Below are 20,705 nucleotides of genomic sequence, written 5' to 3' on the forward strand. Positions count from 1 at the left end.
TGTGAAATCTCATGAAGGGTAGGTTTTGGGCTATGGAGACTTCCCGGAGAAGCTATGACCATACATAGTTTGAAATAAAAAAACACTTTAAGGGGTTGTCTACTTTAAAACGTTAATGTCCTCCAGTGCAGCCTTTTTAATGCTTGCAGCTGGTCCTTGCTGACATGGTTGCAGTGATGACTACAGCACATGCCCTCTACCACCAATCACTGGGCTTAGAGGTCTCATGCCATTTCGGGATGACTGTTGAGCCCAGTGATTGGACACTGCAATCACGTGCAATAGACAGACATCACTGAAGCAGCCATGTCAAGAAAGATGACCGGGGGAGTAGTAGAAGCGACGAATAAGTAGGGGCGCAAGCAATGACAATAACTTTGTTACTTTAAATAGGAGCGCCATCGTTAACCGAATTGTACTGTTTATTAGACATTACACCATATATCACGTTAGATGACATTAGTCTGACACAGTCACTGAAACGGGCAAAGATTTTATGTGAAAAGGATTTGGGTCAATGTCACATATCAGTAAAATAAGTGTAATCACATCTGTAACAGCATAGACGCATTGATAAAACTTATAATCAGAAACTATTCTAACACAGGAGACAGCATTTGTATTGTACACATGCATTAAAAAAACACAAAAAACAATGGCAGCAATACGAGTTGTATCATCAGTAGTACATCCATGTAAACATTTTCCTCTACAACATGTGTAAAATGTTGATAAAGTGACAAGGCTGATTATTAACTTTGGGCTCTCGAAAGCATAAAACATAATTTACTGAAGGAACAGAATTTGGCAATGGCTTATGTAGATTGGAAAATTGCACTTTGTACACTAACAGCTCACTGTAATTTCCATTCTTCTGGTAATATTGTAATGCTCACAGTAGACCATTAGATGGTGCACTTTTGGTTGTTGGAAGGATCACCAGCACGAATGTGAATAATATAATAATATATCCACTGTGGCACATCAATCAATGTAATAAAATTCAAGGGGATTTCCAGGCGGAGATGAAAAGTACGTATTCACTATGTGACTGCAGACTTCTGAATTGTAACAGTGTATGAAGTGCACACGGTCACAATTCCTCGAATTCCCTGTTTGGGTGGGTGGTTACGTGACTGCATATATGCAATTTGTATACTTGTGGTCACATGGCAACTAGACTCCTGCGCTTCCTTCATTTCTCTTCTATTGAGAGAAGCCGGGAGAGACTAGCTGGCACATGACCACAAGTACGCAAATTGTATATAAATGAAGCCACGTAATCGCCCACCTGAATGGAAATACAGGAATCCTGACATTGTGCGTTTCAAACAGACATAACTCGTCAGCCTGCAGACTTTTCATTTTAGCCTGGAAAATCCCTTTAAAACGGAACCGGTCAGGTTTAATAGCACTATTAGCCTGCAGATATAGGGTTAATCTGCAGGTTAAAAGCGTTATGAAGGTGCCCGGCCGCCGTACTGAAACTGAGGCTGCCGGGAGAAAATGATCTTTATTCCTCCTTGGAGTGGTCGACTTTCAGTCATGCAGGTGTACTGGTGCTCCGCAGTCACCGCTCCAGTACTTTGACAGCCGCCTCCGCAGTGCATCAGTACAGAGCCAGGTGTCAGTCACTATCCCGGGGTGTGTGTACAGCCGCTGCTCACTGTGACTGTATCTACGCCGGCACACATGCACAACTGAAAGCCAGCGGCACTTTCAGTACTGTGGCCAGCCACCTTCACAACACTACTAACCTGCAGATTAACCCCATATCTGCAGGTTTATAGCATTATTTGACGTGACAGGTTCCCTTTAAGCACAATCTGGATTTTGTGCCTAATATAAAATGAAAAACTGAAAGAAGCAGAAGAGCACCCTATCTCAGCCTCCTGGTATCAGTGTGATAGGTGTAAAGGCATACATGGGCTGCAGTTAAATCTAAATTGTAGGTTTGACTGGACTTCTTCTTTCATAGTTTTATCAGGAAAAGTGTCACTGATCTGTGTGAGAACACAATGAATTTGTGTGATATACTTGGCTCATCGTGCTAGAAACGTTAGGACACATTTCTCCGGGGAATGTGGCTGAGTGTCTCTGACAAATTAATCATAATATACCAATAAACTAGTGTACATTATAACAGAAATGTACGCCAGTCAATGGCAATAGTATACTTATTGCGGTGACGCACAACAGCTAAAAGATTGGCCACATTTGCATGGCTTCTTAATGAATTTGGCACATTTTACTCCAGCTCACGTCATCAAGACTGTCATACAAAACACAAGTCTTGATTGATCCATGACCTACAGTCTAATATACATAAATCTGGCTCAAGGCCACAGTCAGAAATCTCCCTACTTTAGATTAGTAATTCTCCCATATTTCCAGTAACATCTCCACCAGTTTTACTTTTTCTTTTGGATATACAGTACATCTTGCAATGCTGCACTTATAAAAAGCAAAATCCTGATGTTCCATTATTCTGTTATATATCCAAGGTCCACAATACATTGTAAATTATATTTTATCTCAAATTCATTTAAAGTGGTTGTCCATTACTAGGACAACCCCCTTCTTGAACTAAATGTTTGGCCCCGATAAAATAAAAAAACCTTATACTCCCCTCTCGTGCCGGCGCTGTTCCAGCGGTGTCAGCACTCGCGGTCCCGGGTCTCCCGTGCTGTTGTTGTGACACGTGACTCCGATGCCCAATCAGCGCTGGAGTTACTGTCCCCGTCTTGGGACAAATCGAACATGAAGAGGAAATCCGGGCTGCAGCTGATCTCTGACTTCCTCTTCATGTTCAATTCGGCAGGAGGTGGGGACAGTGACGCCAGCGCTGACTGGGCGCCGGAGTCATGTGTCACAACAACCACACGGGAGCCCTGGGAAGGGCAAGTGCTGACACCGTGGGATCGGCGCTAACGCGGGAGGGGAGTATAGGCTTTTTTATTTTATCGGGCCAAGTGTAGGGGATGACAAGGAGTTGTCCAAGTAGTGAACAACTTCTTTAATGCTGAGTCTTCAGGACAGAATCCCCCAATATCATATCTAAGACTGTGGCAGTTCATTTTCCCTATATTTTCTTGCCACCAAAAGCAACATTTAGGAGGAAGGTACAAAATAAAATGCTTTTAGTTAAATAAAATGAGTAAGAACGATACATCCATCCACCACTGGCAGCATCATCTTCTGATTGTAAGGATTTCTTTCTTAAAAATAAATTAACTCTGAAAATAAAAACAAGCTGCACACCAGGTGACGCTTCCCGGCCCCTGATAAATACTCAGTTTAATGTAGGGAAAACTTTGCCTGTAAGTCTCCGTTTTGTTCTAGTTTTTGAAACAGCATTAGACTGCGCAGTCTGGACTCTCTCCTGCCTTCCTTCCATAGGATGATGAGGTGATCAGCAGAACACGTCACCAGACCGTGATCCTGAAAATACAGGAACATCTGAATAAAAGAAAGAGGAAACCATAAAAACATGAACATAAAGAGACAAAGGGCAGAATTACAAGTGAAAAACTAAATCCATTATACAACAGGAGGCAAATAAAACAGGATCCACCACGGACAACAGGCAATGTCACAGCTCACTTCCTCCCCAGCACAGTGAATTGCTACAGAGCGAGTGGTCATGTTTTGTGGACAATAGCTGACGTCACAGCTCACCTCCTCCTCTGCACAATGACATATTAGAGCGAGCGGTCATGTTTTGTGGACAATAGGTGATGTCACAGCTCACCTCCTCCTCTGCAAATGACGTGTTACAGAGCGTGCGGTCATGTTTTCTGCAGTTTAGAACTCAGTGCAAGATGGCTAACCCGATTATTATATATAAAGCAAATATAGGAAAGAAAAAAACAATAAGAAATATACAATATTCATGAGTTTCTAGGACCAAGTGCAAGATTTCAGGAAATTTCTTTTTCACGAAGTTGTATAAACCTGAATTAGACATGTATAAACCTGGACATTAGAGACATCAAGAATAGTGAGTATTAGTACTTGGCCTTCTCATGCCTTCTACTCTCTAACTCCATTTGTATATAGTATCAGACCATAGAATTGTAAGATAATGGGGTCAACACAATTGTTCACTTTTCCAGAAGTAAAAAAGCATGGTCTGGAGTCAGTGAAGGACTCACCAAATATTTTCCAAACAAGTCCAAGTTTGATAGCAGAAAGGGGTAGTCATGCTTTCTAAGGGCCTGTTCACATTACGCTTTCAGTCTCAGCTTGTCAAATGCATTCGGAAAAGCAAACAGCTCTGATGGAAGGTTGTGCCATATCCCACTATATGCTATGCCCACTGGGTCACATTGCAAAAATTAACATATGTTTCTTTAACCCCTTAAGCCCCGCGGGTGGTTTGCACGTTAATGACCGGGCCAATTTTTACAATTCTGACCACTGTCACTTTATGAGGTAATTACTCTCGAACGCTTCAACGGATCCCCCTGATTCTGAGATTGTTTTTTCGTGACATATTGTACTTCATGATTGTGGAAAAATTTCTTCGATATCACTTGCGTTTATTTGTGAAAAAAACGGAAATTTGGCGAAAATTTTGAAAATTTTGCAATTTTCAAAATTTGAATTTTTAAGCCCTGAAATCAGAGCGATATGTCACACAAAAGAGTTAATAAATAACATTTCCCACATGTCTACTTTACATCAGCACAATTTTGGAACCAAAATTTTTTTTTGTTAGGGAGCTATAAGGGTTAAAAGTTGACCAGCGATTTCTCATTTTTCCAACAAAATTTACAAAACCATTTTTTTAGGGACCACATCACATTTGAAGTCACTTTGAGAGGTCTTTATGACAGAAAATACCCAAAAGTGACACCATTCTAAAAACTGCACCCCTCAAGGTGCTCAAAACCACATTCAAGAACTTTATTAACCCTTCAGGTGCTTCACAGGAATTTTTTGAATGTGGAAGAAAAAAATGAACATTTAACTTTTTTCACAAAAATGTTAATTTAGACCCAATTTTTTTTATTTTCACAGGGGTAACAAGAAAAAATGGACCCCAAAATTTGTTGTGCAATTTCCCCTGGGCATGCAGATACCCAATATTTGGGGAAAAAATACTGTTTGGGCGCACGGCAGGGCTCGGAAGGGAAGGAGCGCTATTTGACTTTTTGATTGTAAAATTTGCTTGAATAATTAGCGGACGCCATGTTGTGTTTGGAGAGCCCATGTGTGCCCAAACTTTGGAGCTCCCCCACAAGTGACCCCATTTTGGAAACTAGACCCCCCAAGGCACCTTTCTAGATGCATAGTGAGCACTTGGAACCCCCAGGTGCTTCACAAATTGATTCGTAACAATGAAAAAGTGAAAAAAAAAACACTTTTTCATTTTTATGAATCAATTTGTGAAGCACCTGAGTGTTCCAAGTGCTCACAATGCATCTAGATAGGTGCCTTGGGGGGTCTAGTTTCCAAAATGGGGTCACTTGTGGGGGAGCTCCAATGTTTGGGCACACAGCGGCTCTCCAAACGCAACATGGTGTCGCTAACAATTTGAGCCGATTTTCCGTTAAATTTGTTAGAGGACACCATGTTGCATTTAGAGAGTCCCTGTGTGCCCAAACATTGGAGCTCCCCCACAAGTGACCCCATTTTGGAAACTAGACCCCCCAAGGCACCTATCTAGATGCATAGTGAGCACTTGGAACCCCCAGGTGCTTCACAAATTGATTCGTAACAATGAAAAAGTGAAAAAAAAAACACTTTTTCATTTGTATGAATCAATTTGTGAAGCACCTGAGGGTTCCAAGTGCTCACTATGCATCTAGATAGGTGCCTTGGGTGGTCTAGTTTCCAAAATGGGGTCACTTGTGGGGGAGCTCCAATATTTGGGCACACAGCGGCTCTCTAAATGCAACATGGTGTCCGCTAACAAATTTAACGCAAAATTGGCTCAAATTGTTAGCGACACCATGTTGCGTTTGGAGAGCTGCTGTGTGCCCAAACATTGGAGCTCCCCCACAAGTGACCCCATTTTGGAAACTAGACCCCCCAAGGCACCTATCTAGATGCATAGTGAGCACTTGGAACCCCCAGGTGCTTCACAAATTGATTCGTAACAATGAAAAAGTGAAAAAAAAAACACTTTTTCATTTTTATGAATCAATTTGTGAAGCACCTGAGTGTTCCAAGTGCTCACAATGCATCTAGATAGGTGCCTTGGGGGGTCTAGTTTCCAAAATGGGGTCACTTGTGGGGGAGCTCCAATGTTTGGGCACACAGCGGCTCTCCAAACGCAACATGGTGTCGCTAACAATTTGAGCCGATTTTCCGTTAAATTTGTTAGAGGACACCATGTTGCATTTAGAGAGTCCCTGTGTGCCCAAACATTGGAGCTCCCCCACAAGTGACCCCATTTTGGAAACTAGACCCCCCAAGGCACCTATCTAGATGCATAGTGAGCACTTGGAACCCCCAGGTGCTTCACAAATTGATTCGTAACAATGAAAAAGTGAAAAAAAAAACACTTTTTCATTTGTATGAATCAATTTGTGAAGCACCTGAGGGTTCCAAGTGCTCACTATGCATCTAGATAGGTGCCTTGGGTGGTCTAGTTTCCAAAATGGGGTCACTTGTGGGGGAGCTCCAATATTTGGGCACACAGCGGCTCTCTAAATGCAACATGGTGTCCGCTAACAAATTTAACGCAAAATTGGCTCAAATTGTTAGCGACACCATGTTGCGTTTGGAGAGCTGCTGTGTGCCCAAACATTGGAGCTCCCCCACAAGTGACCCCATTTTGGAAACTAGACCCCCCAAGGCACCTATCTAGATGCATAGTGAGCACTTGGAACCCCCAGGTGCTTCACAAATTGATTCGTAACAATGAAAAAGTGAAAAAAAAAACACTTTTTCATTTTTATGAATCAATTTGTGAAGCACCTGAGTGTTCCAAGTGCTCACAATGCATCTAGATAGGTGCCTTGGGGGGTCTAGTTTCCAAAATGGGGTCACTTGTGGGGGAGCTCCAATGTTTGGGCACACAGCGGCTCTCCAAACGCAACATGGTGTCGCTAACAATTTGAGCCGATTTTCCGTTAAATTTGTTAGAGGACACCATGTTGCATTTAGAGAGTCCCTGTGTGCCCAAACATTGGAGCTCCCCCACAAGTGACCCCATTTTGGAAACTAGACCCCCCAAGGCACCTATCTAGATGCATAGTGAGCACTTGGAACCCCCAGGTGCTTCACAAATTGATTCGTAACAATGAAAAAGTGAAAAAAAAAACACTTTTTCATTTGTATGAATCAATTTGTGAAGCACCTGAGGGTTCCAAGTGCTCACTATGCATCTAGATAGGTGCCTTGGGTGGTCTAGTTTCCAAAATGGGGTCACTTGTGGGGGAGCTCCAATATTTGGGCACACAGCGGCTCTCTAAATGCAACATGGTGTCCGCTAACAAATTTAACGCAAAATTGGCTCAAATTGTTAGCGACACCATGTTGCGTTTGGAGAGCTGCTGTGTGCCCAAACATTGGAGCTCCCCCACAAGTGACCCCATTTTGGAAACTAGACCCCCCAAGGCACCTATCTAGATGCATAGTGAGCACTTGGAACCCCCAGGTGCTTCACAAATTGATTCGTAACAATGAAAAAGTGAAAAAAAAAACACTTTTTCATTTTTATGAATCAATTTGTGAAGCACCTGGGGGTTCCAACTGCTCACTATGCATCTAGATAGGTGCCTTGGGGGGTCTAGTTTCCAAAATGGGGTCACTTGTGGGAGAGCTCCAATGTTTGGGCACACAGGGACTCTCTAAATGCAACATGGTATCCGCTAACAAATTGAATGGAAAATCGGCTCAAATTGTTAGCGGACACCACATTGCGTTTGGAGAGCTTCTCTGTGCCCAAACTTTGGAGCTCCCCCACAAGTGACCCCATTTTGGAAACTAGACCCCCCAAGGCACCTTTCTAGATGCATAGTGAGCACTTGGAACCCCCAGGTGCTTCACAAATTGATTCGTAATAATGAAAAAGTGAAAAAAAAAAACACTTTTTCATTTTTACGAATTAATTTGTGAAGCACCTAGGGGTTCCAAGTGCTCACTATGCATCTAGATAGGTGCCTTGGGGGGTCTAGTTTCCAAAATGGGGTCACTTGTGGAGGAGCTCCAATGTTTGGGCACACAGGGACTCTCCAAATGCAACATGATATCCGCTAACAATTTGAGCCGACAATTTGTTAGCGGATATCATGTTGCATTTGGAGAGTCCCTGTGTGCCCAAACATTGGAGCTCCCCCACAAGTGACCCCATTTTGGAAACTAGACCCCCCAAGGCACCTATCTAGATTCATAGTGAGCACTTGGAACCCCAGGTTCTTCACAAATTGATTCATAAAAATGAAAAAGTGTTTTTTTTTTCACTTTTACGAATCAATTTGTGAAGCACCTGGGGGTTCCAAGTGCTCACTATGCATCTAGAAAGGTGCCTTGGGGGGTCTAGTTTCCAAAATGGGGTAACTTGTGGGGGAGCTCCAAAGTTTGGGCACAGAGGGGCTCTCCAAACGCAATGTGGTGTCCGCTAACAATTTGAGCCGATTTTCCATTCAATTTGTTAGCGGATACCATGTTGCATTTAGAGAGTCCCTGTGTGCCCAAACATTGGAGCTCCCCCACAAGTGACCCCATTTTGGAAACTAGACCCCCCAAGGCACCTATCTAGATTCATAGTGAGCACTTGGAACCCCAGGTGCTTCACAAATTGATTCATAAAAATGAAAAAGTGTTTTTTTTTTCACTTTTTCATTTTTACGAATCAATTTGTGAAGCACCTGGGGGTTCCAAGTGCTCACTATGCATCTAGAAAGGTGCCTTGGGGGGTCTAGTTTCCAAAATGGGGTCACTTGTGGGGGAGCTCCAAAGTTTGGGCACAGAGGGGCTCTCCAAACGCAATGTGGTGTCCGCTAACAATTTGAGCCGATTTTCCATTCAATTTGTTAGCGGATACCATGTTGCATTTAGAGAGTCCCTGTGTGCCCAAACATTGGAGCTCCCCCACAAGTGACCCCATTTTGGAAACTAGACCCCCCAAGGCACCTATCTAGATTCATAGTGAGCACTTGGAACCCCAGGTGCTTCACAAATTGATTCATAAAAATGAAAAAGTGTTTTATTTTCACTTTTTCATTTTTACGAATCAATTTGTGAAGCACCTGGGGGTTCTAAGTGCTCACTATGCATCTAGATAGGTGCCTTGGGGGGTCTAGTTTCCAAAATGGGGTCACTTGTGGGGGAGCTCCAATGTTTGGACACACAGGGGCTCTCCAAACGCAACATGGCGTCCGCTAACAATTTGAGCCGATTTTCCATTCAATTTGTTAGCGGACACCATGTCGCGTTTGGAGAGCCCGTGATGTGCCTAAACAGTGGAGCTCCCCCACAAGTGTCCCCATTTTGGAAACTATACCCCTCAAAGATTTTATTAAGGTGTATAGTGAACATTTTGAACCCAGAGGTACGGCACATTATTGGTTTTTATATTAGGTCATCATATTGAATAAGTTTTCATTATTCTTGAGCGCAAGTGCTCGCTACTTGAGTTTGCATCGGGTACTCAGGTATGCACCATGTACAGCGTGTGCTCGAGTGACATGCTCGAGTCCCTGCTCCGCATGTTTCACGGTTATTAGACACCCAAAAAAAAACATGCGGGGATCGCTCGTGCATGGCAGGCAATCCCCATAAAGTTTTTTGGCCGCGAAGCATATGGGGCAGAGACTCGAGCATGTCACTCAAATACCCACGATACTAAATGCATACCAGAGCACCCGATGCAAACTCAAGTAGCGAGCACTTGCTCTCAACACTAGTCGCCATATCGTCATCTTTTTTTCTTACTTTTGAAAAAAATCCCAACCCCAGCCCTAACCCTAGCACAACCCTAGCCCCAGCACAACCCTAGCCCCAGCACAACCCTAGCCCCAGCACAACCCTAGCCCCAGCACAGCCTTAGCCCCAAACCCAGCCCTAACCCTAGCCCAATCCTAACTCAAGAGTTTATTTTTGACGCCGTTCCTTGTGCGGTATAAGTGATTAGACGACTTTATTCTTCGGGTCGGTGTGATTACAGCAATGCCAGAATCATATGGGGTTTTTATGACTGACAGCTGTCACACACTAAAAGACGCATTTTTTGTAAAATCTAGTTTTTGCATCGCCATATTTTGAGAGCTATAATTTTTCCAGATTTTGGCAGACAGTCATGTGACGGCTCGTTTTTTGCGGGATGACTTGACGTTGTTATTGGTGCCATTTTCAGGCACGTGACATTTTTTGATCGCTTTCTATTCCGATTTTTGGGAGGCAGAATAAACAAAAACCAACAATTCAGGAATTGTTTTTTTTTTTTTTTTTTTATTCTGTTCCGCGTGTGGTAAAATTGATGAGGCAGCTTTACTCTTCGGGTCAGTACGTTTACAGCGGTGCCACATTTGTATCATTTTTCTATGTTTTGGCGCTTATACACAATAAAAGCTATTTTATAGAAAAAAATATTTTTTAGTATCGCTTTATTCTGAGAGCTATAACTTTTTTATTTTTCGTCTGATGGAGCTATATGGTGGCTTGTTTTTTGCGGGACGAGATGACGTTTTCAGCGGTATCATTTTTATTTATATGCGTCTTTTTGATCGCGTGTTATTCCACTTTTTGTTTGGCGGTATGGTGATAAAGCATTGTTTTTTGCTTGGTTTTTTTTTTTTTTTTTTTACCGTGTTCACTGAAGGGGTTAACTAGTGGGACAGTTTTATAGGTCAGGTTGTTCCGGACGCGGCGATACCAAATATGTGTACTTTTATTGTTTTTTTTTTATTTTTTTTATAATAATATTTATTGATGGGTACATTATATTTTTATTTTTGGTGTATTATTTTTTTTATTTTTTTATAATATTTTTGCACATTTTTTTTTTTTTTTTTTCCACTTTCACACAGTTTATACACTTTATTACTTTGTCCCACTCTGGGACTTTCACTTTTTTTTTCTGATCGCCTGCATGGCACAGGAATGGAGCACCATCCCTATGCCATGCAAGCTGTCAGAAATGCACAGTGTGAAGATTGCTTGGAGATGCACTGCGCATGTCCAAGCAATCTTCCTGCTCTCTGGTGACCCGGATGTTGTCATGACGACATCGGGTCGTCATGGCAACACCCGGGAAGCCTTTGCAGACTGCGCTGGAAGCCGGAAGAGGAGGTGAGTATCGCCGATCACCTCCCCTTGCCCCCGCAATGCCGCGATCGACTTCGATCGACTTCGATCGCAGCATCGCGGGGGTTAATGTGCTGGGAGCGGTGCGTGACCGCTCCCTGCACATAGTACCGGGTGTCAGCTGTGACAATCAGCTGACACCCGGCGGCGATCGCGCCCGCACAGCCTGTGTGCGGGCGCGATCGCGATGACGTACTAATACGGGTCTGGCTCTTAAGTCCCAGGGCACAGACGCGTATTAGTACGTCAGATGTTATTAAGGGGTTAAAGATGTCTTATCTTTTTTTTTTTAATTATGAGTGCAATGTAGCGTAAGTGTATTAATATACAAACCAATCACTGTCTTCCCTGGTTTCCAGCACTGTGCTGATCCTCTTCTGGCTCACAAGACCTAAGATCAGTCTAGCGCTCACACTGGGGTTAATGTGTCAACAGAAGTTGCTTTCTCAATGTAAGTATATGGAGAATTGTTCTGGGTTTCAAAAGTCTTAAGTTCCGTTTAAATGGACCGACTGGAGGCATGTTACAACTACTGATCAGTAAGGTTACTGGTCGGTGTTCATTTGCTTGCCTGTTTACGCGGCCAGACCAAAATAAATGATACACACTGAGCGATCTATATTAGATCACTCAGCGTTCATAGGCTGCTATAGTTGTTAGCAGTGTAAGTCCTGTCTACACAGCGCAATGCGCCGCCGAGAATGATAATAATTTCATACGATGAATGAGAAGGTCATTGGCAGCCTGTTTACAGCCTGGAGTAAGATTTTTGGTGTGATGCAGGGAGGCGCACATCACTAGTCAGACGCTCCAGATTCATGAAGAAGAGTGCACCTCTTCATGAATCAGGAGCGTCTGACGCCAGCACGCCCCCCTCATCAAGACAGGTATGAACAACGTTGGTATTGATGAATCGGGGCCTAAGAGTAGTGATCACATGCTGTTTCTGGGCCAATCAGGCTAAGAGGTGTTTCTAATATATGTTCCTTCTAAAATTAGTGTTTGGTGACAAAGACCCTTTACAATGCAAAAAAATAGCTAAACGTATGGAATTCTGACTGCCTAACCTTACATATCCCCTCCAGCCCCAAGTAGATCACATCTGCCTTCACCTGTACAGAAGAGGAATGTCCAATCAGATCACCGATCAGCTCCAGCGAGGCTATAATTCCAGGATCTGCAGCTTTCTTCACTGTATGATTGGACTGTTTCCCTGTTTTTCCAAATCCCCACATACTGAAAAAGCCTAATATGAGGAAAGCATTAAATAGACAGGTTACACTGCAGAAAACTAGAATAGTCACAATAGTTTAAACAACGTTGAATAGATAGAGCGGGTGCAGAGAAGAGCGACCAAGGATATTAAGTAAATGGGTGAACTGCAATATCAAGACAAGTTCTCAAACTTGGGGCTATTCAGTTTGGGAAACCGAAGGCTTATGGGCGATCTTATTACACTGTACAAATTTATGAGGGGACACTACAGAGATCTTTCTAACGATCTTTATATACCTAGGCCTGTCTATGTGCTACATAGACAGGAGAGCAGGAATCCTTCATGCCTGTGTGCACTTTGTATGGGAAACATCATGGCAACTAGTTACCACTCCAGAATTCAGAAGGAGCTAAATGTTTTAAGGCATACCTGTCATTTTGGGTAACTTTTCAGAATAAGCTGTCATATGTGTGTACATAAGGAATAACATTTGTTTTCTCATTCTGCTCCTCACTCCTCTTTTATAGGCTTTAATAGTTGCAACCTGACACCTCAATGTGCTGGCAGTGCATACTGCTTTCACCAAGATGGATTTGAGCAGTTTTTCAAAGTGATTGAGGAGTTTAAAGGCAGGGAGAAAGGCAAGAGGTGGCTCATATGTGGAGCAAGAAGTAGACTTGTCTGATAAGATATATTACAAAATTTATTTTATTGTTGGATTATTTGCAAAGTTTGTTAAAGCGACAGTGACCATTTATATATTACTAATCCTAACATTGTTCTAGTGCAGACCTGGGCAAAGTGTGGCCCGCGGGCCACATCCGGCTCTCTGGCTGTTCCAGTAAGGCCCGTGGACAGAGACAGCCGAAGTGCCCTCCCCCGTCCATCCATCGCCGCTTGCTGTCACTGCTCTCTGCATCCTCTGGTTGCAGACAGAGGTGAATACATTGGTGGAGGACAGCACAGCCAGCTCCATCTTCCACTAATCAGCGTGTGAGACAGCAGTCGTGATGACGTCATTTCATCGCGTCAGCCGTGCACTGCAAAGAGTCAATGCAACAGAGAGTGGCAGGGAAACGGGAACGAGGTGAGTATGTGTTTTTTTTTTTTTTTTTCATGTGTATGGGATATTTGTATGTATATAGGGGACTGTGTGGGGCTAATACTGTATATAAGGGGGCTCATGCTATATATTGGGGGGCTATCAGGCTCATACTGTAAGTAGAGGGGGCTATATAGGGCTCATACTGAATATAAGAAGAGCCTATGAGGAGCGTGCCGTGCATGGGAGGCCACGTGGGGGCGCGTGCCGTGCATGGGAGGCCACGTGGGGGCGCGTGCCGTGCATGGGAGGCCACGTGGGGGGGCTCCTGCAGTATACAGGGGGCGTATATAGGGGGATGTCAGCATACTTAATTTTGCTCAATATTAAGTCATACATTATTAATATACAATAATAATTAATATGTAAAATTAATATTGAGCAGAATTAAATTTTAGCCTATTGTTTTGGCCCTCCGCAACAGTCACGGTCTCTCATGAGGCCCCTCTGGAAAATGAATTGCCCACCCCTGTTCTAGTGCATGTGGATTGCTATGATTTCAATAGACCTATTTAGGTAGGGGTCATATACTTTAAATAATAAATAATCCAGCACAGCAAAAACAGTACGAGAATGCACCGACTGAATGGCGTAAAAATTTAATCAATTAATTCACATTTACACCCAACTTGCAACTTTAATATATACTTCTGTATAAATTCCTGAAGAGTAACCTGCACTGTTTACTTCCAGCAGACAGATATCTGTCAGGGACATGTGATGGACACACGTGCACAGCTCGTTACATGACACCGCTGATAGCCGTACTATAAGCAGTGCTGCATCCGGATGTCAATCACAGGACCGGGACTGAGATATCTTCAATATACGTTCCTGGTGAATGAGTATATACAGAGGTCATAAAAGCTACTTCTTCATCTACAGTATTCGCTATAGCTTGTCAATTAGTGAGATGCAGAACATGTTAATAGAAATGATCCATAAACTGTGTATACTTCACCTGCGGGAACAGACTCTGCCTGATACTGTGGTTTTGATCTTAATTCCCATATACGAACGCTGCCATCCTCTGAGCAAGATACCAACTGTCTGGAAGACGTAAAATGCCAAATACATTAAATACTGTATTATTCTGGCCTCATTATTACATCAATAATAAGATCTCAACATAATCTTTCTCCAGCTGGTTATTTACTGTGCTGTGCAAAAGAACAACCAAAGACACGTAAAAGGGCTTTAACATGAATAAAATTTACAACCTCTCCACAAGATAGGAGATAAATGGGGGTTTCATACCCGGGACACACAATCATTACTAGAATCCATAATTCTTCCTCACTGCTGATGGAGACTGAATGAAATGATACAGTAATGTGCCCATTGTTGCTCCAGGCATTGTCCTTTGCACTTACGGAAATAGCCAAGTACGGAGCCGTCAGTCCTATAGTCTTACAATAGAGCAGCAGCGAGTCAGAGCATCTATGCCGCTCTCTGACTACAGTAAGGAAAAGTGGTAGATTGGGACCCCGGTTCTAATAATACAAATTAGTCACACATTTATCCTCTTATTCTGCTGTGGAGAGGTTATAAATGTATAAATACCTTTAAGAAAGTTAACCTCAGAGTTGCAACATAAATAGACAAAACCAACTTTAAGGATTAATTTATGAACATAATACAACTTTTTCTGTAAGTGAAATCTCCATTCTACTAATTTTCATGAGTGGAGTTTCCTAAATGTACATGTCTGGGGAAACAACATGGTGTGGAGCAGGACTTCTTTTTAAATCTTGATGACGCACACCACACCTCTGAAGAATCTCAGACACAACTGAGCTAGTCCTGCTGTTCTGGGAAGCATTGCTTCTGCCCCAGCATTATAGATGAAATCACAGATGCGTCAGCTGGAGGCCGCTCTCCAGAGCAAGCGCACAGGGGCAGACCTGCTTACTGATCACTCCCCAATGGAGGCAGGAGCATTAGAAATGTGGGAAGCTACATGCTGCTCATCTAACTTAAAAGGGAACAAGTTACCAGGTTTTCCCAATATAATCTGCGGCCACCACCTTTAAGGCGTCTTATGCACAGCTTACTAGAATACTGTAAAAGTCCTATATTCCCTCTGCATAGCACCAAAAATACCTTTTATAATCCCCCAATACATCAGTCCGGTCCGATAGGCGTGACTAGTCTTGCTTCAGTGCCTCCTCTCTTCCCACAATCTCCGTCCTCCTGTGCCACTTCATGTGGATTACGTGTCCTACGTCATCCATACAGTGTCCCCCATTGCGCTCCTGAGCAGGCACACTTCTCACTTCCCTGCCGAGGGCAGAGCAAAGTCCTGTAGCGCGCATGCGCCGGGAGAGGTCAAAGTGCTCCGATGACCCGGAAATAAAGCCGGAGCATGTGCATTATACAACTTTGCTCTGCCCTCAGCAGGGCAGAAGGAAGTACACCTGCACAGGAGGGTGATTGGGGGACACTGCGTGGATGACGAAGGACGAGCCATCTACATGAAGCAGTGCAGGACGACAGCGATTGTGAGAGAGGAGGCACCGGAGAAAGACCAGCGACACCCGTCGGACCGCACAGTATCAGGGCATTGTAAATGGTATTTTTTTGTATTATGCAGAGGGGATTGGAGACTTATTCACAGCTTATTAGAATACTGTAAAAGAGGCCTTAGAGGTCGAGGCCGTAGATTATATTAGGAAAACCTGGTGACAGGTTCCCTTTAACATTATAGTAGTTTCTTAGTGAATCCCGGACATTGCCATGAGTTTGCTGTTAAAGCCCAGATGAAAAATGTGAGAAGTTCAAACCTAAAAGTTCATTGTGTTGTTCAATCAAAACATATAACATTCACAAAGTGGATTGGTTACCTGTTAGGAAGAGTTGCCATGTGTTGAATATCGGAATCATGGGCATTCTTCTGATAAGCAATCACTCGCTTTGTCTGCAGGTTGTACACGTAAATACTTCTACACACGGCCACATAGACACACTGGCGTGATAAAATAAAACATCAGTGCAAATCTACAAGTCTTATATATTATAATTCTGAGCTCAATCAGACTAATGTTCCAATAATGTTCCAACAGAGCAGTAGTCTGGGCTGCTAACTTATCAAAAAATATATTATACTAGGATTTTGTTTTTAGAATTGTATAACATCCTTGTCATGTTAGCACAGTAAAATAATTCAAATTATATGTTTTTTCTACTATTTTCCCAATGTTACAGACTATCTATATGCAGCACACATACAATGGCCTAAAGTCTGGGTATCGGCATTGATTAGAAAAAAATATGGGGGAAATATTGCAGCTCCTGGTAAAAGTATCTTCCTTCATTCCATATAAAAGTTACAATTTACATCCAAGGCAAAGATGTGCAAAGCGACGCGTTTCGAATGCACACAAGCATTCTTTGTCAAAGCAACATTTGTGTATGTTCGAAACCAGTCGCTTTGCACCTCTTTGCCTTGGATGTAAATTGTAACCTTTAGATGGAATAAAGGAAAATACTTTTACCAGGAGCTGAAATATTTCCCCCAGGATTTTTCTTACCCATCACACGAAGGGTCGGATCGTGGATTCTGTGCATACTGCACTATTAACATCAGCGTGTGCTGGCAAAACTTTTTCTTTTTTATTTATCGTCTCTGACTCAATCACATGGACTATGTATGGTACAATCTGAGCAGCTTATTTTAATAGTTTTTTTCCCTATGTGTGGATTTTAGGACAGACTGTGGATAATAAAATCTACAGTACGCTCTAATCGGCTGCAGAGAAGTGGTGATCAAACCTGTAAATGTCCACATTAATTTATAGCAAATTTTCCGGCAAGAAAATGGTTCACTTTAAAAAAACAAACAAAAAAGAATGTAAAAAAACACAGTTGATAGTCACTGCACCTCTCCATCCGATGCAATGTACTGGATCGAGATCTCCTCTTGTAGCGGCAGCAGTTTATTCTCAGGAGGGACATCTTGTGCTGAAGTCACGTGGGAAAGATTCTTTTCATAAGCCTGAACGGACCAGTCTAGCGCATCCCACACGATCAATTCCCCAGCATGGGAGCCGCTTACAAACGTGAAATCTAAAGTGTGTGGGAAACAATCACATTGGTCAGACTTTACATAAAACCTTAAAATCAGAAAAATCAGGAACATCATAGAGGATGAGCAGCAATCCTGGGAAATCCTGCCCTCTTTTTAATTAGATTATGACACTTATTTAGTTTGAAACTTATCCTTGCCTGCAGAGCATCGCCACCCTGGTAAGGTCGGGCTCTGTGCACACAGAGTCCAAGCCCTATATATGGCATAACCACAAGCAAAAGTTCCCATGTATACAGTACATCTATCAGTCTCCATTCACTCAATGGAGTTTTGGCCTACGAAAGTCTGGTATACCTCTTTTTTCCACCACCCCGCAGTGACATACATTGGTGCCTCATGTCAGAGGTTAACTTTAATCGACACTGTCTCCAATGAACGTACAATAAAAATAAATCACTGCAAAAGAGAATTTTTCACAAAAAAAATCTAAAAAATAATTTTCAAAGTGTCCCTTTAATTACAGCTAATCCGGGTCTCATTCCAATTCCCCTGATGATGTAAAGTGTTCATATACCTGGAATGGGTACTTCTGAGACTTTGCAAGTGCTAGGAAAAACTTTACTATTAGTCACTAATCACCATAATATCCTGCCACGGTTACTCTATATTACCTGAAGGATTTTACAATATAACGTGATCGCTCTCGTACGTTAATGTCTCTTCAATAAAATTTATGTTTTATTAGTGCATAAATGTTTGCATAATGTATTAACGTAATGTACTTGCTCGGAGAAATATTACTCCACGCCAGCTCGAGCAGATGAAGTCGTTATTGCAGAAATATATGCTGGGTGACTATAAAATGGTCATTATTGAGCACAGATTATATAAGAGTGGGCTACATGTTAGACTGATCACCGGGGCACACCAGGATCTGTTTTGTAGGAGAATAATGTTCCCAAGTGCATTAGTGAAATTGTAAAGCTTTAAGCCACCTAAATATATTGAACAATTGCATGAACAGCAATTCCTTTATGAATCAGAATTTACATTTCATAAAGCTGCTCCCTGGGCACGGTCAGGGGAAAACTGTAGCCTTTTACGCTGCCTGTATCCTGTGAACAGCACCCATAAGGGTATGTGCACACGGTGCGGATTTACTGTGGTTTTGACACTGCAGAATTTCTGCACCATTTCCGCACCTAGTATGCAAATTAGGTTAATTGCGTTTTTTTGGTGGGGTTTTTACATGCGTTTTTTTTATGCATGCATTTTTCATGTCTTCATGTTGAAATTTTCAGAGTTCCAGAGAATAGGGTTTTTTTTTCAACAAACTTTATTGATCATCATGTAGCGTTTTTGTGTTTGTTTCCGCGGTGGAAAAACTATTGAAACACACATGCGGATTTTCCTTATCTAATGCAAGTCTATGGGGAAAATCTGCATGCGTTTCCGCAAGAGAAATTGACATGCTGCGGTTTGGAAAGACGCGCCTCATATCAGTTTCCGCAGGGTGCACAAAAACGCATAGTGGGCATGCGATTTCTAGAAATACCATCCACTATGCTGTAACATCTGGCCGCTGCGTGTTTTGATGCTGCATAAAATGCAGCGTCAAAACAGCAGCAAATCCGCACAGTGCGCACATACCCTAAGAAAAGACATTTACCGGCCTATGCTCCTGAAAGGTTAACACTGCTGCTTTTCAGAGCCGAGATCTTGGGTTTGAACCCGACCAACAACTTTTGCACAGAGTTTGCATATTCTTTCCCTGTTTGTGTACACATCGATACGATTACAGTGACACCCAATCTATATCTTTTTTATGTTTTACTTCTTTTCCACAAGAAAATATATATATATATATATATATATATATATATATATATATATATATATATATATATATATAGTTTCTATTTTTGCATCATATTCTGAGAGCCATAACTTTTTCATTTTTCTGAGTACAGAGGCCTATAAGGGCTTATTTTTTGCAGAACGTGCCTTGGTTTTTATTGATACCATGTTGGAGTCCATATGTCTTTTTGAACATTTTTTGTTTCATTTATATGAGGCAGAATGAACAGTGTCAATTTTGTCAATTTTTTTTCTATTTTTCCTTTATGTGGTTTTCACCATATTGGTTAAATAAGTATATTGTTTTATTTTACTTGTCCTAATTAACACAGTGATGCCAGATGTGTCTTTTTCATATTTGTTTTTTATAACAATAAACAACTTTTTATTTAGAAAAATGGGATTATTTTTTATCTAAAAAACACAAACTTTTTGCTATATTTTTTAATCCCATAAGGGGACTTGAGCAACATATGATCCTTTGATTGATAGGTAAGACACTGCACTGCTTAGGTAGTGCAGTGAATTATCCAGATTGTTAGTGTTATACTGACAGGTACCTAATAGATAGTGCATTTGGCACGATCTGTTAGCCATTGGTCTATAGTAGATCGGAGACCAGTGTTAGGCCACCGATTACCATATCAATCATCAGCTCCCCGCAATCACACTGCGGGGAACCAACAAAGTGACAGAAAGAGCAATCTTGCTCTGTCAATCTCTTGCCATAGGCTGTAGCATAGAAGGGGTTAACTGAGCCAGTCTTATCAGTGCTCATTTTCTGCTGCTGTGTCTATACTGGCAGCAGAGAATGATCTTATGTTAGAGAGAGGGAGCTGCAGGATCTTGATCCCAGAATGAAGATTCTTTGCCTTTTCATATCCTACTGGAAAATGGCACACCCATTAGAATGTGAAAAGCCAGTGCTGTGACAGGATGTGGTTAAATAAATCCACCAGAAATGTTTAGTTTTATATTGTGAAACCAAATGCAAAAACAGTTTTTAGTAAACCAATGTAAGATGACATTCCTCCATTGTGCACTTATACTTGCAAGTCAAATAACATACAATATACAAGCCCATACAGTACATAAAACAGCTTCTTGATAGTGCAGCATACTTACCGTTCACATTAGCAAGTGTTCGAATAACCTCTTGATGAACAGAAAGTCGTTTAACTTCAGAAATGTCCCACATGTCCGACCCAGCTTCTTCAGCATTAAGTTTAAAGACACCTATAAGA

General features: G+C 42.1%; 1 protein-coding gene across 1 annotated transcript in view; it reads right to left on the minus strand.

Annotated features, from left to right (window-relative positions):
• Window positions 1-404: 404 nt before the first annotated feature.
• Window positions 405-20,705, minus strand: part of WDR41 (WD repeat domain 41) — a 54,967-nt gene continuing 34,666 nt past the window's right edge. The window contains exons 8-13 of the mRNA XM_073680169.1: window positions 20,587-20,697; window positions 17,458-17,642; window positions 16,421-16,542; window positions 14,539-14,627; window positions 12,372-12,505; window positions 405-3,459 (exon numbers count right to left, since the gene is read on the minus strand). Coding sequence (XP_073536270.1) covers window positions 3,298-3,459; window positions 12,372-12,505; window positions 14,539-14,627; window positions 16,421-16,542; window positions 17,458-17,642; window positions 20,587-20,697 — 803 coding nt within the window. The 3' untranslated portion in view covers window positions 405-3,297. The remainder of the gene's footprint in view (window positions 3,460-12,371; window positions 12,506-14,538; window positions 14,628-16,420; window positions 16,543-17,457; window positions 17,643-20,586; window positions 20,698-20,705) is intronic.

The sequence above is a fragment of the Phyllobates terribilis genome, unplaced genomic scaffold (assembly GCF_046119375.1).
Source record: "Phyllobates terribilis strain yellow unplaced genomic scaffold, ASM4611937v1 Scaffold_1__5_contigs__length_1240528914, whole genome shotgun sequence".
NCBI classification, from domain to species: domain Eukaryota; kingdom Metazoa; phylum Chordata; class Amphibia; order Anura; family Dendrobatidae; genus Phyllobates; species Phyllobates terribilis.